The sequence below is a fragment of the Oncorhynchus clarkii genome, chromosome 16, assembly GCF_045791955.1.
Source record: "Oncorhynchus clarkii lewisi isolate Uvic-CL-2024 chromosome 16, UVic_Ocla_1.0, whole genome shotgun sequence".
Lineage (NCBI taxonomy): Eukaryota > Metazoa > Chordata > Actinopteri > Salmoniformes > Salmonidae > Oncorhynchus > Oncorhynchus clarkii.
The window spans coordinates 2,066,466-2,078,743 of NC_092162.1; the positions used below are offsets into that span (position 1 = coordinate 2,066,466).

At 44.4% G+C, this 12,278-nt stretch overlaps 1 protein-coding gene across 3 annotated transcripts in view; it reads right to left on the minus strand.

Annotated features, from left to right (window-relative positions):
* The window catches only part of LOC139367863 (eukaryotic translation initiation factor 2-alpha kinase 2), a 41,185-nt gene that overhangs the window by 19,584 nt on the left and 9,323 nt on the right, over positions 1-12,278 (minus strand). For all 3 annotated transcript variants that reach the window (XR_011626890.1, XM_071106202.1, XM_071106201.1), the window contains exon 2: positions 2,116-2,248. Coding sequence is in view for 2 of the 3 variants with exons in the window: in XM_071106202.1 (XP_070962303.1) it covers positions 2,116-2,228 (113 nt within the window). In the remaining variant the exon portion in view is untranslated. The remainder of the gene's footprint in view (positions 1-2,115; positions 2,249-12,278) is intronic.

Below are 12,278 nucleotides of genomic sequence, written 5' to 3' on the forward strand. Positions count from 1 at the left end.
TCCCAGGCAGAACCCGATAGGGGATCCGGCTAACCGGATGTTTGTCCCGGACTCTGCCCGTTCTCCGGTCCTGGAATGGGCACATTACCCAAGACTGACCTGCCATCTAGTCTCCCGTCGGACCCTGGCTTTCATCCGACGATGCTTTTGGTTACTTCCATGGTTCCTGGAAGGCCACCGCATTTGTCTCCGCATTCGTCGCCACCTGCACTGTGTGTGCACAAAATAAGACTGAGGCACGCTCTGGCTGGCCTTCTCCAAGCGCTCCCTGTTCCTCACCGCCCCTGGTCACATATATCCCTGGACTTTGTTACTGGTCTTCCTCTGTCAGATGACAACACCCCGATCCTGACGGTGGTGATAGGTTTTCTAAAGCCGCCCATATATCCCCCTTCCTAAGTTGCCTTCAGTCAAGGAGACGGCTCAGCTCATGGTGCAACACGTCTTCCGGATCCATGAACTTCCAGTCGACATGGTCTCCGATCACGGTCCTCAGTTCTCGACCCAGTTCTGGAAGGCGTTCTGAAAGCTCATTGGGTCATAGGCCAGCCTGTCCTCTGGTTTTAACCCTCAATCTAACAGCCAATCTAACGGCTATCAGCTCGGGCACAGGATATAGCTTTCCACTCGGGACCTGCACCTTATAAAGACTTCCTCATATTTGTTCTCCTGTTCTATTGGTTTCCATTCAACTTTCTTTCATTGTCTAGCAGCCAAAGGCATAATCCTAGTCGTATTAGCAAACAATGATAGTTGTTACATCTTTAGATCTCCCCTCTTAGATCTCCCCTCTTTCTAAATGTTGAACAGATATTTCCATCTCTGTCAATGAAACTGCTCACATGTGCAGTGTGCATTTGACATTTTCAGTTTTTTTTCCAGCAAATTGCATTTTGGAACATTTGTGCATTTACCCACTGAAAAGAAAGGGGGTATACCTGGGTATCAATTCTAACATTTGTAAAAGAAAATGTAGGAAAAATAAAACACTAGATCTTGATTAGATAAGTATTAAACCCCCTGAGTCAATACATTAGAATCACCTTTAGCAGCGATTACAGCTGTGAGTCTTTCTGGGTAAATCTCTAAGTGCCTTGCACACCTGGATTGAGCAAACTTTGCCCATTATTCTTTTCAAAATTCTTCAAGCTCTGTCACATTGGTTGTTGATCATGGCTAGACAACCATTTTCAGGTCGTGCCATAGATTTTCAAGTAGATTTAGGTCAAAACTGTAACTTCCTTCTTTTCACTCTGTCATTTAGGTTAATATTTTGGAGTAACTACAATGTTGTTGATCCATCCTCAGTTTCCTCCTATCACAGCCATTAAACTCTAACTGTTTTACAGTCACCATTGGTCTCATGGTGAAATCTCTGAGCAGTTTCCTTCCTCTCCAGCAACTGAGTTAGGAAGGACGTCTGTATCTTTGTAGTGACCGGGTGTATTGATACACCAGTGTAATTAATAACTTCACCGTGACCAAAGGGAGATACAATGTCTTTGGAAAACATTATTGGTCTTTGTGGTTGAATCTGTGTTTGAAATGCACTGCTTGTCTGAGGAACCTTGTCTGAGGAACCTTGTCTGAGGAACCTTACAGATAATTGTATGTTTTGGGGTACAGAGATGAGGTAGTCATGAAACATTATTGTTAAACACTATTATAGCACTATTAGTCCATGGAGCTTATTATGTGATTTGTTAAGTAAAGTTCTACTCCTATTTATTATGTGATTTGTTAAGTAAAGTTCTACTCCTATTTATTATGTGATTTGTTAAGTAAAGTTCTACTCCTATTTATTATGTGACTTGTTAAGTAAAGTTCTACTCCTATTTATTATGTGATTTGTTAAGCAAAGTTGTTCTATTTAGGATTACCATAACAAAGGAGTTTAATACTTATTGACTAAAGACATTTCAGTTTTTCAGTTTTAATTAATTTGTAAAAATTTCAAAAAGCATAATTCCATTTTTTTTTTACTTTATGGGGTATTGTGTATGGAGAAGTGATAAACAACCTCTATTGAATCCATTTTAATGTCAGGCTGTAACAAAACAAGTCTAGAGGTGTGACTACTTTCTGAAGGCAGCTCTGCCAGTTGAATAGACTTACGTTTTCAGGTGATCCGGTCCTTCTGTTCCAACCTCCTCAAACTTGATGTCAGAGATCTGACGTTGTCTCTGAGCATACTCCAACAGTATGGAGATGTAGTTTGTGGAATCCATTGCTTAAAATGTTGTTGAATCTGTAAGAAATAAAAGGGGAAGAAAAATACAAAGGAATATCAAATCAAGACAACAATTATATAAAATGATGACAAAGCTGAAACCATTGGATTACTTTCAGAGCCATCCCCCCCCCCCCGTCCCTTCCAATTAGAAACCATTGGATTACTTTCAGAGCCATTCCCCCCCCCCCCCCCCCCCGTCCCTTCCAATTAGAAACCATTGGATTACTTTCAGAGCCATTCCCCCCCCCCCGTCCCTTCCAATTAGAAACCATTGGATTACTTTCAGAGCCATTCCCCCCCCCCCCTGTCCCTTCCAATTAGAAACCATTGGATTACTTTCAGAGCCATCCCCCCCCCCTGTCCCTTCCAATTAGAAACCATTGGATTACTTTCAGAGCCATTCCCCCCGTCCCCCGTCCCTTCCAATTAGAAACCATTGGATTACTTTCAGAGCCATCCCCCCCCCCCCCTGTCCCTTCCAATTAGAAACCATTGGATTACTTTCAGAGCCATTCCCCCCCCCCCCCCCTGTCCCTTCCAATTAGAAACCATTGGATTACTTTCAGAGCCACCCCCCCCCCCCCGTCCCTTCCAATTAGAAACCATTGGATTACTTTCAGAGCCATTCCCCCCCCTGTCCCTTCCAATTAGAAACCATTGGATTACTTTCAGAGCCATTCCCCCCCCGTCCCGTCCCTTCCAATTAGAAACCATTGGATTACTTTCAGAGCCATTCCCCCCCCCCCTGTCCCTTCCAATTAGAAACCATTGGATTACTTTCAGAGCCATTCCCCCCCCCCCCCCCCCGTCCCTTCCAATTAGAAACCATTGGATTACTTTCAGAGCCACCCCCCCCCCCCGTCACTTCCAATTAGAAACCATTGGATTACTTTCAGAGCCACCCCCCCCCCCCCGTCCCTTCCAATTAGAAACCATTGGATTACTTTCAGAGCCATTCCCCCCCCCCTGTCCCTTCCAATTAGAAACCATTGGATTACATTCAGAGCCATTCCCCCCCCCCCCCCTGTCCCTTCCAATTAGAAACCATTGGATTACTTTCAGAGCCGTCCCCCCCTGTCCCTTCCAATTAGAAACCATTTGATTACATTCAGAGCCATTCCCCCCCCCCCCCTGTCCCTTCCAATTAGAAACCATTGGATTACTTTCAGAGCCACCCCCCCCCCCGTCCCTGTCCCTTCCAATTAGAAACCATTGGATTACTTTCAGAGCCATTCCCCCCCCCCCCCCCCCCCTTCCAATTAGAAACCATTGGATTACTTTCAGAGCCACCCCCCCCCCCCCCCCTGTCCCTTCCAATTAGAAACCATTGGATTACTTTCAGAGCCACCCCCCCCCCCCCTGTCCCTTCCAATTAGAAACCATTGGATTACTTTCAGAGCCATCCCCCCCCCCCTGTCCCTTCCAATTAGAAACCATTGGATTACATTCAGAGCCATTCCCCCCCCCCCCCTGTCCCTTCCAATTAGAAACCATTGGATTACATTCAGAGCCATTCCCCCCCCCGTCCCTTCCAATTAGAAACCATTGGATTACTTTCAGAGCCATCCCCCCCTGTCCCTTCCAATTAGAAACCATTGGATTACATTCAGAGCCATCCCCCCCCCCCCCCCTGTCCCTTCCAATTAGAAACCATTGGATTACTTTCAGAGCCACCCCCCCCCCCCCTGTCCCTTCCAATTAGAAACCATTGGATTACGTTCAGAGCCATTCCCCCCCCCCTGTCCCTTCCAATTAGAAACCATTGGATTACTTTCAGAGCCACCCCCCCCCCCCTGTCCCTTCCAATTAGAAACCATTGGATTACTTTCAGAGCCATCCCCCCCTGTCCCTTCCAATTAGAAACTATTGACAACCAGTAGTGTAGAGCAGGGTATACCCACTTATTTTTCACTGGGCATTGCGTATACTCACTTCTTAATCCCCATGATGCGTATCAAAGTAATGTACTGGGGTTATACACCGTATCAATTAATAAGGCTGATGGAACAGATCAGAATGTTTAAAATGTTGATAAACCGTTATCTCTTCACATTTTAAGAGCAGCAACGACTATGATAATGCAGTTTCATGGACAGAGATGGACTAATACGACTAGGATAATGCAGTCTCATGGACAGAGATGGACTAATACGACTAGGATAATGCAGTTTCATGGACAGAGATGGACTAATACGACTAGGATAATGCAGTTTCATGGACAGAGATGGACTAATACGACTAGGATAATGCAGTTTCATGGACAGAGATGGACTAATACGACTAGGATAATGCAGTTTCATGGACAGAGATGGACTAATACGACTAGGATAATGCAGTTTCATGGACAGAGATGGACTAATACGACTAGGATAATGCAGTTTCATGGACAGAGATGGACTAATACGACTAGGATAATGCAGTTTCATGGACAGAGATGGACTAATACGACTAGGATAATGCAGTTTCATGGACAGAGATGGACTAATACGACTAGGATAATGCAGTTTCATGGACAGAGATGGACTAATACGACTAGGATAATGCAGTTTCATGGACAGAGATGGACTAATACGACTAGGATAATGCAGTTTCGTGGACAGAGATGGACTAATACGACTAGGATAATGCAGTTTCGTGGACAGAGATGGACTAATACGACTAGGATAATGCAGTTTCATGGACAGAGATGGACTAATACGACTAGGATAATGCAGTTTCATGGACAGAGATGGACTAATACGACTAGGATAATGCAGTTTCATGTACAGAGATGGACTAATACGACTAGGATAATGCAGTTTCATGGACAGAGATGGACTAATACGACTAGGATAATGCAGTTTCATGGACAGAGATGGACTAATACGACTAGGATAATGCAGTTTCATGGACAGAGATGGACTAATACGACTAGGATAATGCAGTTTCATGGACAGAGATGGACTAATACGACTAGGATAATGCAGTTTCATGGACAGAGATGGACTAATACGACTAGGATAATGCAGTTTCATGGACAGAGATGGACTAATACGACTAGGATAATGCAGTTTCATGGACAGAGATGGACTAATACGACTAGGATAATGCAGTTTCATGGACAGAGATGGACTAATACGACTAGGATAATGCAGTTTCATGGACAGAGATGGACTAATACGACTAGGATAATGCAGTTTCATGGACAGAGATGGACTAATACGACTAGGATAATGCAGTTTCGTGGACAGAGATGGACTAATACGACTAGGATAATGCAGTTTCGTGGACAGAGATGGACTAATACGACTAGGATAATGCAGTTTCGTGGACAGAGATGGACTAATACGACTAGGATAATGCAGTTTCATGGACAGAGATGGACTAATACGACTAGGATAATGCAGTTTCATGGACAGAGATGGACTAATACGACTAGGATAATGCAGTTTCATGGACAGAGATGGACTAATACGACTAGGATAATGCAGTTTCATGGACAGAGATGGACTAATACGACTAGGATAATGCAGTTTCATGGACAGAGATGGACTAATACGACTAGGATAATGCAGTTTCATGGACAGAGATGGACTAATACGACTAGGATAATGCAGTTTCATGGACAGAGATGGACTAATACGACTAGGATAATGCAGTTTCATGGACAGAGATGGACTAATACGACTAGGATAATGCAGTTTCATGGACAGAGATGGACTAATACGACTAGGATAATGCAGTTTCATGGACAGAGATGGACTAATACGACTAGGATAATGCAGTCTCATGGACAGAGATGGACTAATACGACTAGGATAATGCAGTTTCATGGACAGAGATGGACTAATACGACTAGGATAATGCAGTTTCATGGACAGAGATGGACTAATACGACTAGGATAATGCAGTTTCATGGACAGAGATGGACTAATACGACTAGGATAATGCAGTTTCATGGACAGAGATGGACTAATACGACTAGGATAATGCAGTTTCATGGACAGAGATGGACTAATACGACTAGGATAATGCAGTTTCATGGACAGAGATGGACTAATACGACTAGGATAATGCAGTTTCATGGACAGAGATGGACTAATACGACTAGGATAATGCAGTTTCATGGACAGAGATGGACTAATACGACTAGGATAATGCAGTTTCATGGACAGAGATGGACTAATACGACTAGGATAATGCAGTTTCATGGACAGAGATGGACTAATACGACTAGGATAATGCAGTTTCATGGACAGAGATGGACTAATACGACTAGGATAATGCAGTTTCATGGACAGAGATGGACTAATAGGATAATGCAGTTTCATGGACAGAGATGGACTAATACGACTAGGATAATGCAGTTTCATGGACAGAGATGGACTAATACGACTAGGATAATGCAGTCTCATGGACAGAGATGGATAATGCTAGGATAATGCAGTTTCATGGACAGAGATGGACTAATACGACTAGGATAATGCAGTTTCATGGACAGAGATGGACTAATACGACTAGGATAATGCAGTTTCATGGACAGAGATGGACTAATACGACTAGGATAATGCAGTTTCATGGACAGAGATGGACTAATACGACTAGGATAATGCAGTTTCATGGACAGAGATGGACTAATACGACTAGGATAATGCAGTTTCATGGACAGAGATGGACTAATACGACTAGGATAATGCCTTTGGCTGCTAGACAATGAAAGAAAGTTGAATGGAAACCAATAGAAAAAGGAAAACGCATGTTTTTTTATTTTTTATTTTTTTATTTTACCTTTATTTAACCTTTATTTAACCAGGATATTGTATTTATTTTACCTTTATTTAACCTTTATTTAACCAGGATATTGTATTTATTTTACCTTTATTTAACTAGGCAAGTCAGTTAAGAACAAATTCTTATTTTCAATGACGGCCTGGGAACAGTGGGTTAACTGCCTGTTCAGGGGCAGAACGACAGATTTGTGAGGACTTCTTTATAAAATAATAGCCTCCATTTTTCTACGGTGTGATTTAGGCTATATGCTACTTTAAAGCAAGGTAAGACATGCCTTATTATATGATGTGAAACATCCAGGTTTCAAATTATTTTGAAACCTGCCTCTCCCTAATGTCAATATGCCTTGTCCATTGCTTTTTTTGGTTAGTGATTATTGTCTTATTGTCAGGCGTGTGCGTACCGGTAGATAAGTCAGGTGCAGGAGAGCAGAGAGTTGTGAACAGGCGCAGACTTTTTTTAGGATCAAAATAACAGACGGACGCAACAGCGTCAAACCTCCAGCCAATTGGCAAAAGTGCAAAGCGCGCAAAACAGTCACAAAAGCTAATGTTTAACAAAAAAACATACTTGGTGGATCAACTCGGATAATAGAAAACCAGCCTGGCGCGTCACATAAAACACATAACAAAAACAATTCCACACACAAGGACATGGGGGGAACAGAGGAATATATACAGTACATACAACGTGATTAGGGAATATAAACCAGCTGTGCAGGGAACAAGACAAAACAAATGGAACAATGAAAATGGAGCGACGATGGCTAGAAGGCCGGTGACGTCGACCGCCGAACGAACAAGGAGAGGAGCCGACTTTGGCTGAAGTCGTGACACTTATTTCACTGTAGAGCCTCCAGCCCTGCTCAACATGCCTCAGCTAACCCTCTTGTTCCACCTCCCACACATGTGGTGACCTCACCTGGTTTAATTTATGTCTCTAGAGACAATAGCTCTCTCATCGTCATTCAATGCCTAGGTTTACCTCAACTGTATTCACATCCTACCATTCCTTTGTCTGTACATTATGCATTGAATCTATTCTACCGCGCCCAGAAACCTCCTTCTTTAACTCTATGTCCTGAACGTACTAGACAACCAGTTCTTATAGCCTTTAGCCGTACCCTTATCCTACTCCTCCTCTGATGTATAGGTTAACCCAGGCCCTGCAGCCCCCAGCATCAATCCCATTCCCCAGGTGCTCTCATTTGTTAACTTCTGCAAATGTAAAAGCCTTGGATTCATGCATGTTAACATCAGAAGCCTCCTCCCTAAGTTTTTGTTTTATTCACTGCTTTAGCACACTCTGCCAACCCGGATGTCCTAGCTGTGTCTGAATCCTGGCTTGGGAAGGCCACCAAAAACCCTGAAATTTCCATCCCTAACAGTAACATTTTCCGACAAGATAGAACTGTCATAGCGGAGTTGCAATCTACCGCAGAGATAGCCTGCAGAGTTCTGTCTTACTATCCAGGTCTGTGCCCAAACAATTTGAGCTTCTACTTTTGAAAATCCACCTTTCCAGAAACAAGTCTCTCACCATTGCCGCTTGCTATAGACCATCTTCTGCCCCCAGCTGTGCCCTGGACACCATATGTGAATTGATTGCCCCCTATCTATCTCCAGAGCTCGTGCTGCTAGGTGACCTAAACTGGGGTATGCTTAACACCCCGGCCATCCTACAATCTAAGCTTGATGCCCTCAATCTCACACAAATTATCAATGGACCTACCAGGTACAACCCCAAATCCGTAAACACAGGCACCCTCATAGATATCATCCTAACCTGCCTTCCAAATATACTGCTGTCTTCAACCAGGATCTCAGTGATCACTGCCTCATTGCCTGCATCCGTAATGGGTCTGCGGGCAAACGAACACCCCTCATCACTGTCAAACGCTCCCTAAAACACTTCAGCGAGCAGGCCTTTCTAATCGACCTGGCCCGGGTATCCTGGAAGGATATTGACCTCATTCCGTCAGTAGAGGATGCCTGGTTATTCTTTAAAAGTGCTTTCCTCACCATCTTAAATAAGTATGCCCCATTCAAAAAATATAGAACCAGGAACAGACTTAGCCCCTGGTTCACTCCAGACCTGACTGCCATTGACCAGCACAAAAACATCCTGTGGCGTACTGCATTAGCATCGAATAACCCCGCGATATGCGACTTCAGGGAAGTTAGGAACCAATATACACAGGCAGTTAGGAAAGCAAAGACTATATATATATATAAAAGTGAATATATATATATATATATATATATATAAAGTGAAGGCTAGCTTTTTCAAACAGAAATTTGCATCCTGTAGCACAAACTCCAAAAAGTTCTGGGACACTGTTAAGTCCATGTAGAATAAGAGCACCTCCTCCCAGCTGCCCACTGCCCTGAGGCTAGGAAACACTGTCACCACTGATAAATTTCTGAAGTCTTCGAAAGCCAAGTTAACAAACAGATCACAGACCATTTCGAATCCCACCGTACCTTCTCCGCTGTGCAATCCAGTTTCCGAGCTGGTCACAGGTGCATCTCAGCCACGCTCAAGGTACTAAACGATATCATAACCGCCATCGATAAAAGACAGTACTGTGCAGCCATCTTCATCGACCTGGCCAAGGCTTTCGACTCTGTCAATCATTTCAAATTATAAAAATAAAGTGGTGATCCTAACTGACCTAAGACAGGGAATTTTTACTAGGATTAAATGTCAGGAATTGTGAAAAACTGAGTTTAAATGTATTTGGTAAAGGTGTATGTAAACTTCCGACTTCAACTGTACATGTCAACGTATGGGACTGTGGGTCAATTAACCTTGTCGGAGTGGGCGCCCTGATTCTAGTTAGTGAGCTAGGCAGGCCACTGCCTGGGTAGGTCTCCCACTCAGAAGTGCCAGATGGAGAGGGGGGCGGGGTTAGGTTGACCTCAGATCTCCCCATTGGAGGCCCGAGGTAGAGGGGCGGGGGTAGGTTGACCTCAGGTCTCCCCTCTGGAAGCCCGAGGTAGGGGGAGAGGGGGTAGGTTGACCTCAGGTCTCCCCTCTGGAAGCCCGAGGTAGGGGGGGTGGGGGTAGGTTGACCTCAGGTCTCCCCACTAGAATTCCGAGGTAGGGGGGCAGGGGTAGGTTGACCTTGGGTCTCCACAATGGAAGCCTGAGGTAGGGAGGCGGGGGTAGGTTGACCTCAGGTCTCCCCTCTGGAAGCCCGAGGTAGAGGGGCGGGGGTAGGTTGACCTCAGGTCTCCCCACTGGAAGCCCAAGATAGGGGGGCGGGGGTAGGTTGACTTCAGGTCTCCCCACTGGAAGCCTGAGGTAGGGGGAGCGGGGGAATCTATCAAATAGCGCACATCTAACTTTGATTTCACTAACTGCATTAGTACTGTACAATCACACTACGAAATGCTACCAAATAAACCACAATTCATTCATAATACTGTGTATATATAGTTTCACAGACATATTGTTGAATTTTTTTCTGGTTTGTGGGAAATGGCTAAGAATAGTATAAAACCAGTCTGCACACCACCAAGGAGAATTGGTTTAGTCTTGACTCTTGGTTGACAGTGTTGGGGGATGGGTAATGTAGCCTTGACTCTTGGTTGACAGTGTTGAGGGATGGGTAATGTAGTCTTGACTCTTGGTTGACAGTGTTGAGGGATGGGTAATGTAGTCTTGACTCTTGGTTGACAGTGTTGGGGGATGGGTAATGTAGTCTTGACTCTTGGTTGACAGTGTTGGGGGATGGGTAATGTAGTCTTGACTCTTGGTTGACAGTGTTGGGGGATGGGTAATGTAGTCTTGACTCTTGGTTGACAGTGTTGGGGGATGGGTAATTTAGTCTCGACTCTTGGTTGACAGTGTTGGGGGATGGGTAATGTAGTCTTGACTCTTGGTTGACAGTGTTGGGCGATGGGTAATGTAGTCTTGACTCTTGGTTGACAGTGTTGGGGGATGGGTAATGTAGTCTTGACTCTTGGTTGACAGTGTTGGGGGATGGGTAATGTAGCCTTGACTCTTGGTTGACAGTGTTGGGGGATGGGTAATGTAGTCTTGACTCTTGGTTGACAGTGTTGGGGGATGGGTAATGTAGTCTTGACTCTTGGTTGACAGTGTTGGGGGATGGGTAATGTAGTCTTGACTCTTGGTTGACAGTGTTGGGGGATGGGTAATTTAGTCTCGACTCTTGGTTGACAGTGTTGGGGGATGGGTAATGTAGTCTTGACTCTTGGTTGACAGTGTTGGGCGATGGGTAATGTAGTCTTGACTCTTGGTTGACAGTGTTGGGGGATGGGTAATGTAGTCTTGACTCTTGGTTGACAGTGTTGGGGGATGGGTAATGTAGCCTTGACTCTTGGTTGACAGTGTTGGGGGATGGGTAATGTAGTCTTGACTCTTGGTTGACAGTGTTGGGGGATGGGTAATGTAGCCTTGACTCTTGGTTGACAGTGTTGGGGGATGGGTAATGTAGTCTTGACTCTTGGTTGACCGTGTTGGGGGATGGGTAATGTAGCCTTGACTCTTGGTTGACCGTGTTGGGGGATGGGTAATGTAGTCTTGACTCTTGGTTGACAGTGTTGGGGGATGGGTAATGTAGTCTTGACTCTTGGTTGACAGTGCGCTGAAGGGCACTGAAGGAGGGGTTCGCCCAGGGAGCCATTCAAGCTAGAACTGCCACTGGGTGCATATGACAAATTAAGTTTGATATGATTGTTGGATATGCCAGCTGCCAGAATAGCTAGTACAGTTTTTCAATGGGATCTATCCCATAGGGGGAGCCTGGGCAACTGAAATGTCTGATCTCTTTCAACAGTCTGACTGTGAACATCTGTCGGAAAACCAAATGAAGGGAGACATGGATATGGTTAAAAACACAACTGTTGATGCAACATGTGACCTGATTCAGGAAACTAGGCGTATGTCGCAAGTCACGAAAAATGGTTGGAGGAGATTAATCATAAAGCCAAATGGAGAATATTTTGTTTGATTAACGGTCAATTGGTGTGTGAGAGATATATTATGTATAACCTACCTGTAAACAAGAGATCGCTATGTGCACAGGTAAGATCAGGGATATTGTCTCTGCGTATTGAAACAGGTCAGATCAGGGATATTGTCTCTGCGTATTGAAACAGGTCAGATCAGGGATATTGTCTCTGCGTATTGAAACAGGTCAGATCAGGGATATTGTCTCTGCGTATTGAAACAGGTCAGATCGGGGATATTGTCTCTGTGTATTGAAATAGGTCAGATCAGGGATATTGTCTTTGCGTCTTGAAACAGG